The sequence below is a fragment of the Phyllostomus discolor genome, chromosome 5 (assembly GCF_004126475.2).
Source record: "Phyllostomus discolor isolate MPI-MPIP mPhyDis1 chromosome 5, mPhyDis1.pri.v3, whole genome shotgun sequence".
Classification (NCBI taxonomy): domain Eukaryota; kingdom Metazoa; phylum Chordata; class Mammalia; order Chiroptera; family Phyllostomidae; genus Phyllostomus; species Phyllostomus discolor.
This window is the reverse complement of record NC_040907.2, coordinates 28,481,572-28,506,829: the sequence shown is the minus strand read 5'-3', so window position 1 is coordinate 28,506,829 and position 25,258 is coordinate 28,481,572. Positions and strand designations below refer to the sequence as shown.

At 37.7% G+C, this 25,258-nt stretch overlaps 1 protein-coding gene across 2 annotated transcripts in view; it reads left to right on the top strand.

Moving 5' to 3' along the window:
* The window catches only part of FOXJ3 (forkhead box J3), a 102,514-nt gene that overhangs the window by 65,877 nt on the left and 11,379 nt on the right, over positions 1 to 25,258 (top strand). The window contains exons 6-9 of one of the 2 annotated variants that reach the window (XM_028511522.2): positions 1,663 to 1,764; positions 16,983 to 17,111; positions 20,156 to 20,330; positions 23,284 to 23,700. In XM_028511522.2, coding sequence (XP_028367323.1) covers positions 1,663 to 1,764; positions 16,983 to 17,111; positions 20,156 to 20,330; positions 23,284 to 23,700 — 823 coding nt within the window. The remainder of the gene's footprint in view (positions 1 to 1,662; positions 1,765 to 16,982; positions 17,112 to 20,155; positions 20,331 to 23,283; positions 23,701 to 25,258) is intronic. The other variant, XM_028511524.1, reaches the window with a different exon arrangement.

Here is a 25,258-nt window from a genome sequence, read left to right as displayed (position 1 = left end):
AAATAATCTAAAAGAAGAGAGGGAAATGGTGGAAGAAAGGAACTAAAAACATAGAGGTGAAACAAAACAATTTAGATCTGAATCTAACAATATCAGTAGTTGCATTAATGTTAAATGTCTAAACACAGCAATAAAAAGGCAGAGATTGTCAGAGATGCTAAAAAAAGCAAGACTCAATTAAATGACTATAAGAGTCAAAACTTGAGATATTCAGACACAGACGAATTAAAAGTAATACATGGGAAAATGTACACCATTCAAACAATAAGCATAAAGGTGCAATGACAATGTTAATATTGGATAAAAGACTTTTAAGACAGGGTATATCAGAAATTTTAAAAACATTAGATAAAGGCATAGTTGATAAAAGACATAATTATAAATGTGAATGTCACTAATAGAGCTTCAGAATACTGGAAGCAAAAACTGATAAAAATCAGTAAAGAACATTGCAATACATTATCAAATGTCTTGATCTAATTGATATTAGAGAACACTATACCAAACAACCATAGAATGGTTGTTTTCAAATGCACATAGACATCTACCAAAACACAGCACATGTTGAGCTACAAAACAAGTCTCAATAAATATGTAAAGATTGAGTAATTTGCATGAAATCACACAACACAGGCTTGCCTCTTCCTACCAGTCATGATTAGTGAGAATTAAATAGTGAAATAGTAGTCTGGACTGCAGTGACTGAGATGAAGTAGAGGAACTTGAGATGTGTAGCTGTCTAAAGTAAATCTTGTGTGAATTTAGGATAGCTAAGTTGGCTGGCACCAGAATTGAGGCACAGCCTCTTTGTAGTTCTCCCACTTGTCTTTGTGAAGCCCCTTTCCATTTTCACCTCACTCTTACAGTGTACCCACACCGAAGTGCTAGGTGCTACCTTCTAGGGGTGACCCTTGTCTCTTTCCCTTTTTCCATTTCAATCAAGACGCCTGTTCCCTACTCTTGTAGATTACCTGATGAAAAAAAATTTATGCTGAGGAATTAAGTGATAGATTAACCTTAGAAATAAATATGCCTCTCACTGAAATTGCTCTTTCTCATCCCATATGATCTTTTAAAAATGCGTGTTTGACTGGGATTGTGTGGGACAACTATTTTTTGCCAGAGAGGGAATATAGGTAGAACTAGCATAGTCACAAATCATTTCTATCTCCCCTTCTTTAACACTCACCATTGAAGTTAAACTCTCTTAAGGGCTCACCAAAGCAGTAAAAACTTGATCAAGAGAGTTGTCACAATATCCAGAATTCTAAATGGGGAAAACCCTCTATAACTGATCTTGACATCCATGCTGGTTTTATAAAGAGTGCATATGAAGTTGTGTTATTTAGGATATTGTTCAATTGCACTAACAGGCAATGGAAAAAACAAACAAACAGAGTTCTAAACCAGAGAGATTTAGTTCTCTTAGGTGGTGAAAGTGTGAGCTGATAGATCAGACAGATAACCAGCTCTGTTCCACAAGGTCATTCAGATGTCCATGCTTCTAATCTTGCCTTTTCAGGGTCCCCCATTCGTTTAAGTTCATTTTCAGAAACAAAGTTCAGAACTCGATGTTGGAGAATTTGATGAAGTACCTTCAAATTGTGTTAAAGTTGCTGGATATATGAGCTAATAATTATTTATTTTGTTCTTGTATTTTAGGCTTCAACTCCATATAGCATAGATTCAGATTCTTTGGGAATGGAGTGTATAATTTCGGGAAGTGCCTCTCCAACTCTGGCAATCAACACTGTGACTAACAAAGTAATTACATTTTTAAAAACACTTTTGAAATGTCATTATTACATTTAATTTGCCTTTAAAATAACAATAGAGTTCTATATGGTTGAGTTTAAAGATGATATGAATTTGGCTAGCCCATACATGGCAGCATGAAAGCTGAATCTACAGCATTCTGGTGTATGCATAAGTTACAAGAAAATTTTTCTCTGGAAAAATTGGAAGATGTTTATTGGGAAGTTCTATATTAAATTCTTGACATTGCCAGTTTTCATTGATAGAATTTTTGAGCCAACATTTTATTGTATCACTTTGTTTCAAATCATTGATTACCCCTCTAAATATATGAAAAAAGATTGCCAAATCCCCAGAGAGTCAACAGAATCAAAGTAAGTAACTTGGACAAACTCACAGAGTTCATTGGAATGGTGGTCAACCTATTTCAAGATACTCAGGTCTAGTGACATGCCCAGAATTTAATGTCTGGTAGTTTGCTGCAAGAATCAAAACTTTGTGTCAACTCATTAGATATCTAGTGTCTAATGATACAAATGTCTCTTCTTTACAAGGTAATTTCATAACCTCTTGTCTCAAAACCCTAAAAAGGCTCTGGGAGGTTCATGAAGTAACTCAGTCCTGTGCATCTGTTTCCTCCATTACTGGACTGTAAGCAACTTGAAGCCGTACATTTCTCACACTCATGCTTCCTTGCAGGCTTGCTCTCACCCTCTCCTTTCATGTTGCTTTCACTGGCACTTGCTTTGTCCTGTCTCTCACTCTTCCACTTGCTCACAATGCACATAAACACAAATACACATATATACAGAATTGCACTAATATAGTATAGGAATTTTATTTGTAGAAAGATAAACAGAAGACATTATAATCAGAATAACTAATCAGATTTCTGATTTAGAAAGGAAACTACCCGCTGAGGTGTAAAGTGATGATTTTTTTTCCCCAAGTAGCAGTCTGTGGGATGATTTCATCAAAATCATTTATGGGAAGGGTGTGTGTGTGTGGGGGGGGAGTGGTGGTAATTCCCAGATTCCACTATAGGTCTATCAAAGAAGTTACTTTATCCTTGTGGATAGGGCCCAGGAATCTGTACTTTAAAAATCACCCCTAATGCTGCCAAGTTTAACCTGAGAATTTCTGGTGAAGCAAGTGTGTTGTAATCAGAAATATCCAAAACTAGCCTCTGCCGTAGTCCAAGTAGGAGATAGTGAGGCTTAAACATGGACAGTTGGGGCTGTTAGGAAACAATTAGGAATAGTAATGCTAGGACTTTATGACCAAATATGGGAGTCAAAGAAGCTGGAGTTTTTGGACTTCTGCTTCCAGATATAATGGAATAGCTAGAATCAGCTTAACCCTTATGCCTGTCTATGTAAAATCCCACCCCCACCACCAATAAAAAAGTTGGGGGAGGCATTGGAGAACTAAACAATCAATATTTCATTGTCCAGGAGTTCAGGATAAAAGAGAAATACATTGAGATAAACCCTGAAAATTTTCCTCTGGGACATTTACCAATTCTCAGTGCATGGCATAGAAGCTGAACACAGAGCAGCAGCCTAGAGCAGTCTTTGAGCTAGGGAAACAAAAACAGGAGTTCGGGAACACCGAGCAGCCAGGGCCCGAGGAATAAGATCCTGAGAAATCTCAGAAGTGAGCTCACCTTTTTGCAAGGAACATCCACTTAAGGCATTTGCTAACTCCCTAATCTGTGTATGCTCGGGCTCAGACATAGACAAAGCAAATAGATTTTTTCAATTTCTCTTACTGAGAAGGGAAAGACAAAAATTGTAGTTTGTGGGTCTTTTCTTTTTATCCTCTCCTAAGGACATACTTAATTGATTTTAGAGAGATGGAAAGGGAGGGGGCGGGGAGAGAAACACTGGTAGGTTGCCTCTCACACAAGGCCCAGTAGGGATTGAACCTACAACCTAGGCATGTGCCCTTACTAGGAATTAAGCCTGCAACCTCTCTGTTTAGGAGATGGCACTCCAACCAACTGGACCACACCAGTCAGGGCTGTGGTTTGTGGATCTTTAAGACAGAGGGAGCCATGGTAAACACCAAGGCTTTCAGACTGATACCTCGGAAGGGTTATATTCTGTGAGTAAGAGCAAATCAGAATAGACTAATCTTGTCCTGGCCAGTGTGGCTTAGTTGGTCGAAGCATCATCCCATACACCAAAAGACTGTGGGTGCAATTCCTAATTAGGGCACATACCTGGGGTTGCAAATTCTATCTCTGATCAGGGTGTGTACGGGAAGCAACTGATTAATGTTTCTTTCTTACACTGATGTTCCTCTTTCTCTTCACCTTCCTCTCTAAAAGGGATGAAAAAAATGTGCTTGAGTGAGAATTTAAAAAAAGAAAAGAAAAGGCTATTCTTATTGTTATTAGGGTGGCATGCTAATATTCTTCTACTTGCCAAAATAAAATCTTTTTTGTGAGAAGATAACATCACCCTGAGCTTTTGTAAGTAAGTTTTTATAAGTAAGGTCTCACCTTCAATCCAAATTTTTAGACATTCTGGGAAACAGGGCCAAATAATTGAATACCAAAGTGGGGGGTGGGGAGTATAAACATCCACAAATAATCTATGTTCAAGAAAATAGATGGATTATTGAAAATTTACCAGGTTTGTAATCCGTATGGAAGAATGAAAAGGAAACTGGAATTGAAAAAAATAATAACTGAAATTAAGAATTTGGTGGATGTTTTAAAAGATTAGACACATCAGATGAGAGAGTTAGTGAACTGGAAGATAGAGTAATAGAAAATACACAGATTGAAATGCAAAGAAAAAACTGGGAAATTGAGAAAATCTTAAGAAAGAAATGGGGTGTGGGGAAAGGTCTAACAAACTTGGCAGGAAAAAGGAATAGAGAAGAAGCAATATTTTCATTTATTTAAAACTGAAAAAGTTAACCATACAGATTCAAGAAAGTTCTAGGAACCCCAGGAAGGATTAATGAAAAGAAAATCTTATTTGGCAAATAAAAATTAAACTGCTAGAAAACAAAGATGAAGGAAAACATGTTAAAATTGGAGGAAAAAAAATAGGCAACTTCAGAGGAGCAACATTAAAGCAGACACCAGAATGAAATTTTATCTTTTAAAAAAAAAAAAAGATTTATTTATTTATTTACTTATTTATGTATGTATGTATGTATGTATGTATCAACATGTGGTTGCCTCTAGTGCATCTCTTACTGAGGACCTGGGCTGCAACCCAGGCATGTGCCCTGCCTGGGAATCGAACCAGCAATGGTTTGGTTCACAGACCTGCACTCAGTCCACTGAGCCACACCAGCCAGTGCCCAGAATGGAATTTTTATAGTGCTAAAAGGAAATATCTGCCAACCCAGAAATCAGTTAAAATTTCTGTGAAATATGAAGGTTTAAATAAGCAGGTTTTTACAAAAATAAAATCTGAGAGAATATGTTACTAGTACATCAGTGTTAAAAGATTAAAGGTGGGTTAATTTTTCAGATGGAAGGGAAAATTGTCTTGTGTGGGAAGGAATGAAGAACACCAAAAGAGTATGTATGTCAGTAAAAATCTAAATATGAGTTGATTGTTTAAAACAGCAGTGCCATTGTATACCATAGTGCCTTTGAGTCTAAAGGACTGTAGAAGTTAACTAACATGACAAGGCAGGAGAAAATATATGCAGTTAATGTGTTTGCATTGCATGGAAAGTGGTAAAATGCCTAAGTTCAGGGCATGTTTTAAAATCTAGGGCAATTTTTCTTAATACTTTAGCATACATCAGAATTATAAAGAGTGCTGTTAAAACCCATTTTGCTGTCTGTTCCAGTCTTCCCTCTTCCCACCCTGAAAATTTTTATTTAGTAGATCTGGATTGGGTCTCAAAATGTGCATTTCCAACAAGTTTTCAGGTACTGGTCATGTTATAGTCTGAGTTCCATACCTTACAAACCACTGCTCTAGTTTACTATAAGAGTAGTAAAAGAAAAATAGCAAGTAAGGAAAAACAGTAAGTCCTTGGTTAATTCAAAAGCAGGCAATAAAAATGGAAAAAATGAACAAAAAAGAGATGTATACACAGGAAGACAAATACTTTAAATCTATTATGTTAGGAAATATGATTAAATGTAAATGCACTAAACATTTAACTTAAAAGCCAAAGATTGTCAGACTAGATAAAAAAATAAAACCCATCTATGTGCTGTTCATGAAAGATATATTTTAAATGAAAGGTCAGCACAAATTACAAAAAACATTTTATTTTGAAAAGGGATCATTTCAATAAGAAACCATAACAATGCTAAATTTGTATATGCCTAATAATAGCTTTGAACGCTGAGAGAACTAAAAGAGAAATGGACAAATGCTTCACCAGGGAGGTAGATTTGAACATGTCTCTTTATAGGTCATGGAAGAAGCAGGTCAAAATCAAAACATGACAAATCAAGTAAATTTCACTAAAGATACAGAAGATTTGAACCACAAAATTAGAGAATTTGACCCAATTGATTCATACAGAATGTTGTATCTGACACTTGTAGAATATATATATTTAAAGTGCACACAGAATATATACCAAAATTGATAAGTAATACTAGTTTATGCTAGACCATAAAGGAAGTCTCAGTAAATTTCGGAAGACCAACATTATACAGTGTATATTCCCCAACAAAGTGGAATTAAGGTAGAAATACTAGCAAATAGATAATCAGAAAAATTCACCAAGTTTGCAAATTTAGTGGTACAGTTTTAAATAACCCAGGGGTCAAGGGAGGATTATAATGGAAGTTAGACAGTACTTTGAATTGATAAAAAACAGAAATATGAAATATCCAAGCCAGTAGGATGCTTTTAGAGTATTAGTCTTAAATGTATGTGCTGGACTAGACCAAAGATTGAATATTAACAATGTAAGTATCTAGAGAAAGAAGAACAAAATAAATCTGAAGAATGAGGGGAAAAAATAATAGAAGTCAACAAAATAGAAAGCACATATATAGTAGCAAAAGTAAACAAATGAGTTTGTTTTTTTGTAAAGATTAATAAAGTTGATTAGGGACTTGCGTTTCCAACCAAGGTGAAATAACCAGAGTCAATTGAAAAAAAATATATAGAACAATGATTTTTCAGAGATTGGACCTTAAGAACAGAGATTCCTGAGAAATGGTGAACAGACAAGTTGAGCTCTGTGACTGTCCTAGCTTACTGTCTGGAGAATGTTTCCAGGGCACAGAAGTCTCCTTGAATTGAGGAGGTAGAGCTGGATGATCATGGAATTCAAGGTAGCTAGAGCTCACTGGGCAGCATACTGGAGAGGGGAGAGCTGCAACAGATAGAATTCCAGAGATATACAGAGGGAACCCCTTGCAACTGGGTACTTCTCAGTACATGAGTAAGGAAGCTACCGGAGTCTAGGGAAAGAACCACCTAAAGGATCAGTGTGGACAATCATTGAATCTCATATGGGACCAGGCCTGGTTACTGTTCCCACCAGAATGAAATATTTCATAATTCATAGGCCATTAGACGAAGAATGCAGGCTTTTGCCTCAGCAGTGGAACAAAATTATCCCTATAATAAAATGCTGCTTATCCTACCTACACACCTTAAAAGCAAAACTCAGTAGGAGCAAACTTTTTAAGTAATTCTATTTTTAAAATTTAACTTTTTTTCAGATGTGACCATTAAATTCACCCCTTTACCCTCGCTGGTGCGGCTCAGTGGATTGAGCGCGTGCCTGCAAAACAAGGGGCTGCCAGGTGAAATCACAGTCATGGCACACGCCTGGGTTGCAGACCAGGTCCCCAGTAGGGGTGTGCGAGAGGCAACCACACATTTATGTTTCCCACTCTCCTTCCCTTCCTTTCTGTCTATAAACAAACAAACAAATAAATCTTTTAAAAAACCTCACCCTTTTAAAGTTTATAGTTCAGTGGTTTTTGGTGTATTCACAGGGTCGTGCAACCATTAGCCACTATCTATTTCCAAAATGTTTTCATTACTTCCCTTTCCCCCAGAACCAACCCTGTATATATTAACATTCATTCCCTGTTCTATCCATCCATTGGTAAGCATTAATTTACTTTCTAACTCTATGGATTTGCCTAGTCTGGAAACTTCATATAAATGGAATCATATAATATGTGACCTTTATGTCCAGATTCTTTCATGAAGCATGTTTTGTAGGTTCATCCACTTTGTAGCATGTATCAGTACTTCATTGCTGTTGTCAGATAATTTAATTATGTCCCCAGTGAAGCTGTAGAACGTTTGTAGGTATATAAAAATATGCAGCACTTAAAATGTAAAATTCACAATGGTCTGGCATCCAGTAAAAAAATTATTAGGCGGGCAAGTAAGTAGTAAAAATCAACCCCTAATGAGAAGAAAATTAGTCAATTAGAACTCAACTTGGAAATGACAAAGATGATAAAATTAGTAGAAAAAGACATTAAAACAGTTATCGTAAGCTGATGTGATAGAAACAATTTAAGTGTCCCATCAGTGGATGAATGGATAAAGGAGAGTGTGGGGTGTGTGTGATAATGTACAATGGAATATTATTAGCTATTCGAAAGAAGGAAATTCTGCCATTTTTGACAACGTGGATGGATCTTGAGGGCATTATGCTAAGTCAGGCAGAGAAAGACACACACTGTGTGACACTTCTTGTATGTGGAATCTTAAAAGGCCAAACTCATAGAGACAGTAGCATGGTGGTTACCAGGGGTTGGGCCGTGGGGGAAGCAGGAGGTGTTGGTCAGAGGGTACAGACTTTCAGTGATAAGACTATTAAGTTTTGGGGATCTAATGTACAGCATGATAGTAATACTGTGTTATATACATGAACGTTAGTTAGGACAGTAGATTTCAGATGTTTTCACCACAAAGAAGAAATGGTAATTCTGTGAGGTGATAGAGGTATCAGCTAATGCTTTCGTGGTAATCATTTCTCAATACATAAGTGCATCAAATGGACAAATTGTACACTTTAAATCTACACAATGTTATATGTCAATTATCTCAATAAAGCTGGAAAGAAAAAGCTCTTATGTTCCATAAAGAAGCTAAAGGACATGTTGAACATGTATGTACATATATGAAAAATCTGTATAGACACACAAAAGACCCAAATTAAATTCCATAGAAATAAAAATTATGCCTGAGTTGAAAAATAAACTTAATGGGACTAACAGTAGATTAGACACTATAGAAGGAAAGGTTAGTGAATTTGAAGATAAAGCAGTTAAAATGAAGCAAAATGAAACATACAGCAAAGACTGTTCAAAAAGTAAATAGAGCATTAGTGAGTGCTGGGGACAACTTCAAGCAACCTAATAAATTTGTAATTGAAGTTCATAATGGAAATCTGGGTCTATACAAGGGAATAACTACATGGGTGTACATAAAACTTTAAAATTTTAAATCTCTTTAAAGATTGTTTAAAGCAAAAAATAAAAATATATTGTGGGTTTATAACATGTAGAAGTAAAATTCAGAGTGGAGCAAAAGTAGGTTACGTTTGTGAGTACATGAAACAGCTGATTCTTGTATTGTAATTTATTACTTATTGTATTATTTCCCATATGAACAACTGTAAACCTACTTTTGTCCCACTCTAAACTCTGTATGACAATAGAGTTCAGGCAAGGAGAGGAGAAATTCAGAAGTGTTATGAAAGATAAAACATGAAGTTTGGGAAGGCAGAAGTAAAGCTGTCATTATTCACAGATGACATGATTGTTTATATGCAAAGTTAAAAAGAATCTGAAGATGAACTCTTAGAATTATTAAGTGATTTGGCAAGGTCTTAATGTAAGATCAGTGTTTGATTTTAGAAATTAATGGTATTTCCGTATAGTACCCATAGACAAGAAGAAAATAAAATTAAAGAGATAACACTTACGTCAGCATTCAAATACCACATACCTAGGATTAAATGAAAAATGAACTCTGCAGTGAAAACACTAAAAAATTACTGAAGTAAAACAAAGTAACATATAGGTAAATGGATGTATAATTTTCATAGAGATTATTGTAAAGAAATCTGTTTCTCCTAAATCTACAGATTTAATGTGATCCCAATAAAAATTTCATGATGCTTCTTTGGGGAATAAAAAGTGATCAGCTGATTGTAAAATATAAATGGAATCCAAATGGCAAACAGTAGGTGAAGACATTATTGAAAAAGATAAAAGAGGATTTATACTTCCAAATATTAAGAGTTAACCTACAATAATTGAAAGTGCGATATTGGTGTAAGAGTAGACAGACTTGTGGACCAGAATTTAGTGACATCTTTCAACAAATGTTGCTGGATTAATGGAAAATCATATTTTCCATTCATGTAAGTCAGTTCCAGTGTGGCAGATACTGGCCAGCAATATCCATCCCTGCTGCAGATGCTCGTCAAAACATGAGAAAAACATACACAGAGACAACCAGGTCCTGTGGGGAAATAGGGACAGAATGGCCCCTCCCTCTCTAGTGGAGAGCGCCCTGTTTCCATTCCCAAGCAGATATTTATTGAGAATACAGACTTAGTTTGTGGATTCACAGTCTGGCAGAAAAGATCAAAAGAAGTAGGTAACTTTCAAAGGTACAGACAGAACCCCTGCTGTGATTCTGGGCAGAGTTTGGAGTTTTAACATTTGAAAGGACTAACAGGGCTCAAAGGGCTAGTTTTGGTTTCCTGTGGGTGCCTTCAAATTCTAATCTAATCATCCTCCAGCAAACAGATCTCACAGGACCTTGCATATTCTATGTCGCAGGCCTGATTACCCTGGAGGTCCGGAGGTCCGCTGTCTCTGGCCTGGGCTGCACTGCCCCTGTTATTTCCACAGGCCTGAGTCAACAGAGGAAACAAAGGCAGCCAGGAGACTTGGATTTCTCACATCTAAGAACAAGGACTCAGGCTTTGACAAAGCTGAGGGGGCAGGGGTTGATGTCCATCACCCCTTCATTTCCACAGCTCCGAGTCTCTTCCTTGAGCCCTCCTTGTGATCATGTCTATCTTAGGCGATTCCCTCCGTGGAAATCTTACCCGTCATTGGCTAACTGATCAAACATAGGAGGTCAGACACAGAACAGGCAGTGTTCATGCCAGGGAAATAAGTTTTGTCTCCTTAGTGTCTCTTGGTCCGGAGGTCTCTCATTCAGCCTAAGTCATGGGGGGTTACAGCCTAAGTCATGGGGGTTTACAGCTTCCTGAGACCAGGCAGGGCTGTCCCCAACATCCAGACACAAAAATCTCTATGAAAAATGATAAAAAGTTCTCAATATTATGAAAATGAATTAAAAAAAAAACAAGGAAGAAATAAAGATTAAGAACTGATAATTTGGACTACTGGCCAAGATGGAGGCATAGGTAGATACACTGTGCCTCCTCATACAACCAAGATAGGGACAACAACAATTTAGAAACAGAATAACAACCAGAGCTGACAGAAAATTGAATCTTATGGAAGTTGGACAACTGAGGAGTTAAAATAGACACGTTCATCCAGACCGGTCGGAGGCGCGGAGTTGGGTGGCCAGGTGGAGTGGGGTCTCAGAACAAAGAGCATTGGGATCAGTGTAAGGCATCCTGAGTGGGCAAAACCGGTGGGCAGACCCTGGGCGTGCAAGCCGTGACTGGCAGACCCCGGCCATGGGGTGGCAACCAGCAGACCCAGTGAGGCAGCGATTGTGCAGAAAGGCACTGCGTGCAAAGCGGCTGGCTGACCTGGCGGTCCCAGGGTCCCAGCGCTGGGAAATAGAGCCTCCGGGAACTGATTGAAAACACCTGTTGGGGGTGAGGTGCAGGGAGAGACTCCCAGCCTCACAGAAGAGGTTGTTGGAAAGACCCACGGGGTGCACAAGCCCACCCACACGGGAATCAGCACTGGAAAGGCCTAGTTTGCTAGTGGGAAGTGGTGGAAGGGACTGAAGTCCAACGGAGAGTGGAGCAGGCGCCATTGTTCCCTCTTGAACCCCGCCCCCACATACAGTGTCACAACCCTGGCAATTGGGTTGCCCCGCCCTGGTGAACACCTAAGGCTCCGCCCCTCATACATAACAGGCGCGACCAAAAAAAAAGATGGCTCAAACAGAAGAACAAATGAAAGCCCCAGAACCAGTACTTTTAAGCAATCGAGAGATATCCAACCTATCAGATGCACAGTTCAAAACACTGGTGATCAGGATGCTCACAGAATTGGTTGACTTTGGTCTCAAATTGGATGAAAAAAATCTATTGTAGAAGGCTACAATAAGTGAAGTGAAGAAAAATGCACAGGGAACCAATAATGATGGAAAGAAAGCTGGGTCTCACATCAGTGGAGTGGACCAGAAGGAAGAAAACAACATACAATCAGAAAAGAATGAAGAAATAATTCAAAAAAATGAGGAGAGGTTTAGGAACCTCCAGGACATCTTTAAACGTTCCAACATCTGAATTGTAGGGGTACCAGAAGGAGAAAAGGAAGAGCAACCAGTGGAAAACTTATTTGAACAAATAATAAAGGAGAACTTCCCCAATCTGGCAAAGGAAATAGACTTCCAGGAAGTCCAGGAAGCTCAGAGAGTCCCAAAGAAGTTGGACCCAAGAAGGAACACACCAAGGCACATCATAATTACATTAGCCAAGGTAAAAATGAAGGAGAGAATCCTAGAAACAGCAAGAGACAAGGAGACAGTAACCTACAAAGGAGTTCCCATCAGACTGTCAGCTGATTTCTCAAAAGAGACCTTGCAGGCAAGAAGGGGCTGGAAAGAAGTATTCCAAGTCATGAAGGGCAAGGACCTACATCCAAGATTGCTCTATCCAGCAAAGCTTTTCTAAATGAAAAGCTTTCATTTAGAATGGAAGGGCAGATAAAGTGCTTCTGAGATAAGGTCAAGTTAAAGGAGTTCATCATCACCAAGCCCTTATTGTATGAAGTGTTAAAGGGACTTATCTAAGAAAAAGAAAATAAGAAAAAAGATAAAAAACGTGTATAGTAAAATGACAGCAAACTCACAATTATTAACAACCACACCTAAAACCAAACCAAAAACAAACTAAGCAAACAACCAGAACAGGAACAGAACCACAGAAATGGAGATCACATGAAGGGTTAGCAACAGGGGAGTGGGAGGAGGAGAGAGGGGTAAAAGGTATGGAGAATAAGTAGCATAGAATGTAGGTAGAAAATAGACAGGGGGAGGGCAAGAATAGTATGGGAAATGTAGAAGCTAAAGAACTTATGACACATGGACATGAACTAAAGGGGGGAATGTGAGTGGGAGAGGGTATGCAGGGTGGAGGGGAAAAAGGGGGGTAATGGGACAACTGTAATAGCATAATCAGTAAAATATATTTTAAAAAAGAACTGATAATGCAATAGAAAACAAAGTTTTGTGTAATCCTTTAACTAAATTTACTGCAGAAGGACAGAAAAGGGTGCACATCACATGATCGTGTTTATACTTAGTTAAAAAATAGAAAACCCATTCAGTCGTGTTAGAAGTTTGCATAGTGGTTGCCTGTGGCAGAAGAATTGGGGTGGATAATGCCTGGTTGGTGAATGATGATTAGGATAGTGGATTAGTGGCCTTCTGGAGATGGTTTATGGCAGCAGTTCTGTGGTTTGTAGTCACCTGGGTAACCAAGACCCTTTTAGGGATTCTTTGTGGTAAAAATTATTTTTATGATACTATTTCAATATTATTTCCTTTTTCCTTTATATTTGTATTTTCACTGATGTAACAAAAGCAATAATATGTAAATGCTAGCACAAATCAAGGCAGTACCTTCTAACTACTGGGTATTTCACTGCCACATACTTCAAATTTTTGAAAAATACTAGTTTTACTTAAGAATATCTCTGAAGCAGGGAAAATTAGTTTATTAAGTTGTGACCTTTAAGTATACATCTTTTTAATATTCTGTGTGATGAAATGGGAAGTATGTATAAAGCACTTGCACTACATATTGAAGAACAAAAGCTGGTTCAAGGAACAGCGTGTGTGTGATTATTTGAGTTGGATGTTGAACCAGCTGCTTTATTCATGGATCATTGTTTTTACTTGAAAGAACAACTGAAACTGATTGTTTAGATTTGGGTATTTGGCAGAAGTTTTCTTGAAAACATACAAAGTGAGTCTGTCACTTTAGGGAAAACAGTATCTCTGGCCAGTGATAAAATATGAGTTTTTTAGCAAAAAATAGAAGTTAGGAAAACTTGTATTCACCACAGCAAGTCCGGTAGCTTCCCAGTCTTTACAGACTTTTCTAATGACATTATTGGTAATGTTTACAAACATGTGACATTTTGATGTTGTATAATGAATTGTGTCAATATTTGGAAGTTCTGCATAACTAAGTGAACCATTATTTTCCATATAACTAATGTATAATATTGCAAAATCATGCATGAATAAATTATTCATTCAAAGTACAAATTAGAACAGTGGATTTTCATGCAAGAGAGTATTAAATATTTATTGGTATTTCACATTCCATATTGTTACTTGTCATGTTTTGTTATAGTATCAAAAAAAGACTATCCACAATTATCTGAAAAGTCTATTAACATATATATGGTGATGCTAGGTTTTCTTTCTATACTTCCACCTGAACAACTTACTGCAACAGACAGAATACAGAAACAGATAGGAGAATCTAGCTGTTTCCTATTAAGGTAAGCCAGGCATTTAGATTTATAGAAATGTAGTGTAACAATGGCACTCTTAATTTTACTTATTTATTGGGAGAAAATATTTCTTATGTCAAGACATATTTGGGTTTGTAATTGTTATTTTAAAATTCAGTGATACGTTTAAAATTTTTTTGAGTTTTAATATGTAATCTGCCAGTTTTAACAGATACATAAACAAAAGCTCCTTGACTCTTCAATTTTTAGGGTCGGAAGAGGGTTCTAAGATAAGAGTTTGAGGACTGCTGTTCTGTGCTTTGATCTAGATGGTTACATGAGTATGCCCATTTTGTACTTAATAAACTAGTAATTTGTGTACTTCATTCTATTACATCTTAACAAAAATGTTTATCCTCCTTTCAAATAAGATAAGCTATGAGGATTTGCGTAGTGATGATGGAAAGTATTTCAGACCTGAGTGGTAGGTACTTGAGCGGGGACAGGAGAGAATGAGCAGCCAAGAAAAGGACCATAGGATGGTTGTGGTTTGTTGGTATTGTGTTGTATTTTATAATGTTTTGATTTTTCCTACAAGCCTATAGGTTGAATTCTTTTTTTTTTAAGTGAAATTTATACTGGAAATATGTACCAGAAAAAAAAATCCTTGCCAGTTTGCTTTGTTCCTTCTCATTGTTTTTACTATAGGAGTCTCACCTTCTCCAGGCCACCCAGTGGGTGTCTGAAACAACTGGTAGCACCAAACCCTGTATGGGCTGTGTTTCTTCCTACATGTACACACTATGATCAAATTTAACTTATAAATTAGGCACAGTGAGACATTAACATCACCAATAATAAAATAGAACAATTATAACAACTTACTGGAATAAAGTTATGTGAGTGTGGTCTCTCAAAACACCTTTTCTTCTGTACGTACAGTGTGGATGTGTTGGACAAAGGGATGATTCACCTCACAGGTGAGACAGCATGAGATTTCATGCCACTCAGAACAGCACGCAGTTTAAAACTTACGAATTTCCCATTTAAAATTTTTGGACTGTGGTTGACTACGAGTAACAAACTGGATGGGGGAGGACCTGCTGTACTCTTTTCCCTTATTAGTTCTTAGACATGTAATTGTTCCTAGCTGATGTGAATTTGAATATGGGAATTTGAATTTGGTTTTGCCTTAAGTGTAGAAGCACGTATGCCTAGTTTTTAACATACTCAGCCTCTTTTGGTGAGTGTCTGCCAGCAGTGAGCATGACTGCATTTTAGCGCAGATAGAAGGGTGGTGGTACCTCCGTTGGTTGTTCAGTTCAGCATGTATTGGTTAACTGTGTACTGAGAAGAAAGCACTGTGCTGTTTATGATTACTTATTGGTGACTCAAGGAGCTAACAGTCTAGTAATGAATAAAAATTTGATAAAAAATTAGACTATTAGCCAGTGTTATTAATTGTTCCCACAGAAGTAAGGACATAGAAAGGAAACTTGATAGTATCATGTGAATAGAACCTTGAAGAATAGTTAGGCTAGTTTTAAGAACATTGGCTGCGCCCGGCTAGCTCAGTCGGTAGAGCATGAGACTCTTAAAAACATATTTTTGGTCCCTGGCCGGTGTGGCTCAGTTGGTTGGGCATTGTCCCGCAAAGCAAAAGGTTACCAGTTCAGCTCCTTGTCAGAGCACACGCCTGTCCCCAGTTAGGGCATGTGCAAGAGGCAGTAGGTTGATGTTTCTCTCACATATCTGTGTTTCTCTCCCTCTCTTCCTCCCTCTCTCTAAAAAATAAATATACTCTTTTTAAAAAATAAAACATATCCTTTTTTGTTTGTTCCTAATTAAAAATTATGCTTATTATAAACTCTCTCAAGCACAGTAAAAATACATGTGATCAATGATAAAAGTCTTCAGGAATACTGAGCCCCTGATAGTTAACCATTGTTAACAGTGTGATAGATATAGCCCTTTATGTCTAATGCATACACAGGGTGGGACAAGAGTAGGTTTACCGTTGTTGTTACGTGAAACACAGAGTTTATTGTTGTATTATTATTTGTTAATTACTGCATTATTTTCCCATATGAACAACTGTAAATCTACTTTTGCCCACTCTATTAGCATAGTGTTATTTTAAAGATTTAGATCACATATCTTATATTGTAAATGTGTTGGATAGTAGAGTTTCCAATTTTCAGTATTATAAACATTGATGCCTATGATTTTTTTAATTCTACTTTTTGTGTTTATTTTCGATGCCTGAGATTTTAATAGAGAAAAGCAACTTTGCTTAAAGCTTGAATAAAAATATATTTACACATTGTAGAAATAGTTAAAATCTACTGTAATATCCCCTATTACCAAATGTTGATCTAATTATACCTGATAGTAGATGGAATTTATGTCTTTCTGGATGGTATACATTCTGTAGTTTGAGAGTAAATTATTTCATACTGAACATGGAGTCAGCAGTGGAGGGCATGAGAATGGAAAGACTGCTGCTATCTTCGTGTCTTCCTGCCATATCCCAGCTATTCGTACTTTGGTAGAGTTGCTTCAAAAGTACTCTTTTTAGTAGGAACTACTTATTTAGATGTTGCTTTTCTTTGCAATCTAGGTAACATTGTACAACGCTGATCAGGATGGTAGTGACAGCCCACGCAGTAGCCTTAACAACAGTCTCTCAGACCAGAGTTTGGCGTCTGTTAACTTGAACAGTGTTGGAAGTGTGCATAGTTATACACCGGTAAGTCTTGGTGAAGTTAACTTCTTTGTTGAGTACTCATTTTAGCTTAAAACTAAACCACACATAATTGAAGTACAAATAAAAGCAAAGATGTGTTATTTCTCACTGATCAATTTACTAGCTTATACAAGTAGAACAGATATCTACCTTGATGGTGTTTTAATTGGGTAGTTATCTTTTACCAAGTTACATACAAATGTATGATTGTACTGTGTTACATATTTTGGTTTACTTTACTCCTTGTGTTAATTGGACTAGGAAAAAGATTTATACCTCAGTCTAGCAAAGCTATATTTGATAATATTTTACAGTCCTTGATAAAAGCCTAGAGGATGTAGTGTATATCACCTTATTCAGCTGTAGATTTAAGAAGAGGATTCTACAAGCCTCAAAGGTTAGGATGGCCTTGTACTTAATTGTTAACCAGTTTTGTATTTTCAGTTTCTGTCTGGAAAACAAAGCTATGCTATAAAGGGACCTATGTGAGCATTCGTGCTCCCTTGGGTTATTTGATACTTCTTCTCAAATCATCTGGCAAGTGTCCTCCCCATTAGACAGAACAGAGCCCGAGAGCCATACACCACACTGTTACTGATAGAAGTTTGATGTCATCAGATCACCCACCAGGATGACTAAATACATAAAAACATATAGGACAAAGATATAAACTTGGGGTGGGGGTGGTGGCTGAAATAAGAAAATAATAGAAGGGAAACAAAACTCAGCAGAATTAAAATTTCCATTGAATGTAGGTAAAAAGTAAAGTGATTCTGCAAGACTGTTATCAGTGCTCTGGGGAAAAGGGAATTCACAAGTTCTCCCAGCATGCAGAAGAAAGATAAATGACAGTTATGTAAAAGAAGAGAATAGATGTGGAGAACTGAAAATTATGGATGCCTCCGAAGAAGAAACTAGGATATTGGTACAGAATCAGTTTTCAGAGGAAATATTAAAAATGCTACTGAGTTCTTGGGAAAGTTAATGGGGGAAAAAACCCTATATCTAAACATATCATGGCAAATTATAAAATTTCAGAGGTAATTATTCATATAAATACTCTGGGAGAAGAAATAAGATACATTAAAAAAAAAACAAATCATACTTCTATAATACTAAATGCCAGAAGATAATGGAACACTTTATGTAGAATTTTAGGGAGTTGGTTTGGAATGATAACTGTTATGCTCAGCCAGCTTCTCATTCAGATGTGAAGCCAGAGAAGACATTATAGAGATCTTAGAAAGGACTACTCTTATTTCCCTGTGCCCTTCCTGAAAATAATTCCATAGTTATCAAGAGGTGACTTAAAGTAAAGCACTCGGTAATGAGAAAGTCACGATGCAAAAGGACTAGTTGGATCATGGAAACAAACTATGCAACGATTTAATGATTATAAGTTGCTTTTAAAATAATTTGTAGAAAATTTTGAAACCAAAAGAAATGAAAGAACACAGAGTCCCTGTTATTATATCACAAACTATGATGGGAAGAAAAGGTTTAAAAACATTTATAGAACTAGGCTACAGAAGTAGGAACAAACATGCCTGTTATGCCAATACATATATGAAGGTTAAACTCCTCTGTTAAAAGCTAGATGTTATAGACTGTTGTTTCCATTTAACAACAAGATACCAAGCTGGTCATCACACACTCCTGTCCTTAAACAACAGTACAGCATCAGCTGCTGGTTGGGCTTATCACATGTCTAGATTGAGCCTATAAGGACAAAATGAGCCCAAATGCATTAAGACAGGTGTATTACTTACACAGACAGTATACACCACATCAGTATGATGTCATATATCCCACAGGACAGCCTCAAATTAGAGGAGCCAGATGACAGACTACATATGTGGTGGGTCACTGTAAATGGAGGAACAAATTCCATATTGCAGCTAAGCAATTGTATAACTTGTAGGTTACCCTACGGGAATAAAATAGAAAGTCCCCCACCTCACTGGGAACAGAGAGGCAGATGAGCAACTGTCTCTGAGCAACTTCCTGCACCATGGAGAGGTAGGCAAGAAACTGCCCTGTGCCTACCTCCTGCAAGGTAGAATGGTGGTGAGAATTTGCTTCTCATAAGACAAGTTATCATCCCTTGTTTCTGTATAATCACAGTGATCCACCAAGACTTAGGTCATCCTGCCATTGAGTCTTGTCTACATGGCCTGTGTGGAGACAAGTAAGATTACCCAAGTGCCAGTAGGGAGTCTTTGCCCTACACAAAATTTATATTTTCCCATATTATTGCAAACTCTCTGTAAGTGTTGTTTTGAATAGTTGCATAAATTTATGGTGAGTGTCCATATCTTAAATTTTTCCAAGCACTAAAACCATGCCTTGATATAATCTTTAAGAGATATGGCTGATTTTAAATTTTTTTTCTAGTTATGCTACCTTAAAGGTAATTCTTATTTTGTAGATGCTTCTGTAGGTGCCTTTTCCCCCTTGCATATCTTAAGCCTTTGATCTGTCTCTCTTGTTTTTCTCAGAATCTTCTTTGTCTGTTTACCCTTCATTTCTAGTTTCCTCTAATGTAATAAAAATTTCCCTAGAAATGATGATTTAGGTATATTGAAGTTTCTTGATGCTTTAGGCAGTGCCACAAAAACTGAACACAGTACTCACAGAATTTGAATTTAAATGAATAAGAAATGTTAGTAGTTTCATAATATAGTGGTGTTTGAGATGAAATTGTTTCTGTAGAAATCAAGGTGAAGATTCTACAGAAACTTGAAAGGTCCAGGCCTAGCTCATCACTTATTTGTAAAGTATTGTCATTTACCTTCTTTGAACTCTTTCTCCTTTTTTGTGAAATGTGGAAGTTGGATTAGATTTCTATGGTTCTACAAGATCTAAGTCAACAATGTTGTGGTCTGTACCTTATGTATATACTCAACTTAAACAGAGGATGGGAAAGCTCCAGACAGGGAAACTTCGGATTTTATAAACAATTTTAATATTTTCCGTTATATATTTTATGTAACAAATCAGTTCTGATATAGAGCTACTAAATTAGTAGTATTTTCTTTTGATGTTAGGTGACAAGCCATCCAGAACCAGTCTCTCAGTCACTGACTCCTCAACAGCAGCCACAGTACAACCTTCCAGAACGAGACAAACAACTGCTTTTCTCAGAATATAATTTTGAAGATCTCAGTGCCTCATTTCGGAGCCTTTATAAGTCAGTTTTTGAGCAGTCACTTAGTCAACAAGGTGAGGTGGTTTTTTTAAAATACCTTTTGTAAAGTAAATTTTTATTGTAATATGCTCTTTTAAGAATTGTTTTCGCCCTGGCTGGTGTGGCTTAGTGGACTAGGCACCAGTCTGTGAACCAAAGGGTCAGCGGATCAATTCCCAGTCGGGGCACATGCCTGGGTTGTGGGCCAGGTCCCCAGCAGGGGGCACGTGAAGGGCAATCACACATTGATGTTTCTTTTTTTCTTTCTCCCTCCCTTCCCCTCTATCTGTAAATAGATAAATGAAATCTTAAAAAAAATTGTTTTCACTTGGCAGCTGTTACATTTTCTTGATCTTAGAACATTAACCATCATGATTAGAATTGAGTGCTTTTTGTGCCTTTACTATGCTTTGTGTATGTGTATATCATAGCACAAGAAAGGCAGATAAATTTCATCTCATATGCCTGCCTCACGTGATTATCTGTGGTGTCTTGGAGCACTGTGTTGAAGAATTCTGGTACTGCATCTGTGCCATGTGGGAAAGTGCGTTATTAATTAGTGATGTCTGCCATGTGAAGCGCTTTAGTGATAAATGTGCCTTGCCCTTCTCTTCTTACTGATAATTAGCAAAGAGATAACTGTTGGAATGTGGTAGCACCAAATTTGTGACTTCATGTATGGCATTCAGAAGTGAGCACCTTAGTTAGTGGTATGCTCTGGGTTCTTGTTTTATACAATGTATTTAAATCAGGTTTTAATGCTCAGGGCGGTTTTGGCTGAGATGCAGTATTCTATCAACCAAGTGCTAGTTGGCTGCTGTTATGTGTTACTGTGCTATTAGCTGTTGGCTTTAGTCAGAGTCATGTGGTTACAAGATGCCATGTTGCCTTCTCCCTAAAGAGCACTAGGCACACGTTGCTGGGGGCTCTACTGTGGAGACATTTCCTAGTTTCTCTGTTTGACAGAATAACTGTATATACCTCAACTCGGAGTTTACCTGTTCACAGCAATGCAGAAAATATTTTAGACACAAATCCCTGTCTTAAAGAGTTTACATTTTAATGTTAGTGATTTTTCAAACTTAAAAAAAAAACAAAAAACAGCATCGATAGGAACTCAGTTCTAGTCCTGGTTCTACCATCAAGTCAGCTGAGTTACTGCCGTCTCTTGAGCTCAGCATCCCCGTTTGCACAACAACGACTGGATCAGGTCATTGGTCTCCTGTGTTCTCTTTGGAGTCCTTGGCTTTTGTGACAGTTTTGCAGAGTAGAAGTGTGTAGATGAGGAGGGAGACCTAGCAGGCTTCCTTCCCCGGCTTCCAAAACAGCAACTTCACATTTATCAGTTTCACATATTGGGTTTCTGAAAGGTACTTTCTTTCATTTTCTTTACAAATAATTTGAGATTGGAAATGTTGGTATGTAGCATATCTAGATTCCCTCTTAAAATGCTAGGGCTTTATTGGACATAGATAATGAAATAACTGCTTTCTTTCATCTTCCTGTAATAACTCTGTAGAGTTCTTATAAACAACAGTTTTCCAGGGCCAAAGCAAGAACTTTTATTCTTGTACTTATAAAACCTTAACTTTGTAAGTTTAAAGATTATCTTAAAATGTGCTCTAATACAATTTGACTATTAATGACAAGTATGAAAATGATTTTGTTTAAAAAAGTTTGATTCTTTTATTAGCCGACACTATGCTGCAGGATTTTATTTTTCATTTAGTAATGTTCTTTGTGTTTGATTCAGCAAAACATGGTATGAGCCATCGTTTAGAATATGAAAATAACCTAGTTGTAGAATCAGATGTTGCAGTAGTTTTTATTAAAATGAGAGTCTGCCTGCCAACCAAGCATCCACTGTGTTTAACGTTAGGTACTTCTGGCCTAATCATCATTGTTATAACAGCTAACATTTACTGAGCTCATCTACACTTGCATCATGGCATTTTACCCTCACAACTCTGAAGTCGATTCCATTATCATACCCAGTTACAGTTGAGGGAATTGTGGCTTAGAAAGGTCAATAAATTTACAGAGTTATGAGGTGCAGTGCAATGACTTGAAACCTTACTTTCTGGTGCTTTAAAGTATGCAGTCTTAACCCCTAAACTGTGTCTCAGATTCCGTAAAAGTATTGGAGAAGAAAGGTAGGGGTGGCTGTTTTGTTTTGCTTTATCTTCATTCATCTTTCAAGATTCAACTCAGATACACCTTTTTTAAAAAGATTTTATTTATTTATTTATAGAGAGAAGGGAGGAAGAGAGAGAGAGAGAGAAACATCAGTGTGTGGTTGCCTTGTTCCCCCCCCACCCCCCCACCGGGGACCTGGCCTGCAACCCAGGCATGTGCCCTGACTGGGAATCAGACTGGAGGCCCTTTGGTTCACAGGCATGCGCTCAATCCACTGAGCTACACCAGCCAGGGCAGATGCCACCTTTTCAGGAAAGGCTTCTCTGTGTATCCAGCCCTGTCTATCTTAACAGGCAAGAAGCAAAGTTCCAGTGTCCTTGCTGTATACTTTTGCCTTTGTACTTAATGTTGGACATATTTCTTTAAGTGTCACTTTTCCACTGCCAGGGGTGTCCAACCTTTTGGTGTCTCGGGGCCACTCTGGAAGAATAAGAGTTGTCTTGGACCACACATTAAGTACATTGTAACACGTAATCACAAAAAAAAATCTCATAATATTTTAAGTAAATTTACGATTTTGTGTTGGGCCGCATTCACAGCCATCCTGGGCTGCAGGTTGGCCACCCCTGCCTAGACCATAAGCAACTTGAGGGCAGGGAATGATGTTTCTTACTCTTCTCAGTGACAGAGCCCAGTGTATGGTGGATATTCCATTAGCACTTGTTCAACTGAACCAGAGATACCTTTTGACAACACATACCTTAACTTTCTAAATAATTTTGTAAACATTTGTCATAAAATATAACTGAAATCTAACCACGAATGATCTTGCTTTTTTCTGACTGTTTCTAGGTTTGATGAACATCCCTTCGGAATCTTCCCAGCAGTCCCACACTTCGTGTTCCTATCAGCAGCCTCCCAGCAGTACAGTGAGCTCTCACCCACACAGCAACCAAAGCAGCCTGTCCAATAGTCATGGCAGTGGCCTCAACACCACTGGCAGTAATTCGGTTGCACAAGTCTCGCTGTCCCACCCCCAGATGCACACACAGTCGTCTCCACATCCGCCCCATCGACCACATGGTTTACCACAGCATCCGCAGCGTCCCCAGCATCCAGCACCGCACCCACAGCAACACAGCCAGCTCCAGTCCCCTCATCCCCAGCACCCCTCTCCACACCAACACATGCAGCATCATTCGAACCATCAGCATCAGACGTTAACACATCAGGCACCCCCACCCCCACAACAGGTATCCTGTAATTCTGGTAAGTTTTTGTCTCCTGACTGTGTTTGGCTAACTGTGAACTAGGATTAGGATATCTGTCCTTTGTTATCTGGGGCTTATCTGTATTTACTGCTGACTGTCTCTTCACCTATCTCCTTTTGTGTTTCCTTGTTCTGATCCTCTAGTTGTAACTCATTTAATCTGTAGATTGACCTGGAGATTTTCTCAATTAAAATTTATTGTGGCAATATAGGCAAACTCAGCAACCCTTGCAGGTTTTATGGTTTTAGCTCTTATTTTATCCTTTTGGAAAAGAAGTGTTTTTGTGCCTACAATTGACCCTTGAACAATGCAGGGTTAGGGGCTCCAACTACACATTGCCCCCACACCCCCCAGCTGTTGAAAGTCTGTGTACTACTTTTGACTCCCCAGTTATCTCTTGGTGTCTGTGGGGGATTGGTTCTAGGGCCCCCACTTGAATACCAGAATCCATGGATGCTGAAGTTCCTTATATAAAATGGTGTAGAACAATGCATAGAGTTGGCCCTCCATATCCACTGATTCCCAGCTGGGGATTGAAAATACTATAAACTGTATATTTATGAAAATAATCTGCATGTGAGTCGACTCACACAGTTCAGACCTATGGTGTTCAAGGGTCAGGTGTATTTGAAAGAAGAATGGAATGCACAGTCTATTTGCAGTCTGTTATGATTCAGTAGTATAGAAGAAAGAGCACAGATTTGAATCCTCGTTATAGCTCTTAAATGACTTTTGGTACATCACTTCTTTTAGACTTGTTAGCTTCTCATCTATGAAAGTGAAAGTAAAAATACTCTGGTATACAGTGTACAATGGTCATGTCGAGAACACAAATGTGAAAGGCCTTGTCTAGTACCTTGTAAAGTATTCAGTGAATGTTCCCTCTCTTCTTTTCTTTGCTTAATTCCTGCCAGCTATCTCATTTTAGAATGGTATATTGCAAAGGAAGAAAACATTTTTCATGTCCTGATGTTTTGAAAAATCTATTGCTCTTCAGATAGGTCTTAATGGTTTCAGGTGAGATGCTTAACTGACATTGCTAACAGACCAAGTAGTCTTAGCACTGCACAGCTCCAAGGGGTGCTACAGGCACGGACTGCAATGTGATTGGGGCCCTTGGAAGTTGTGCAGAGTACGCATCCTTCTCTTGGCTTGCGTGGCTGTCCACTCCCCACCATGTCACCGATGAGATTTATATCCTGAAGGGACAATTGCTAAGTGCTAGACAGTGCTAGTTCTTACTCGCCAATTAAAAAATGACTTGTTTCAGCAGTTAAACTGTTGTTAGGGAAATGAGCTTTAGGTAGTGTGTGTTGTCTCTAATATTCTGGTTTGCTTTAAATCTTAAATTTTTCTGAAACTGTTTCCTCATTTACAGCATGGAAAAATATCGTAAGCGTTTTTGGGGGGTATTAATTGAGATAAAGTAGAAAAATGAGTAGCAAGGTACTTAGAATTCAGTGAGCTTCTTTTAACTATTTTGTTTTCCATTACTAATTCTAAGTAGAATAAAATCTAGATTAAAATTGAAAATTGGATATAGTTCTTGCTTTGAT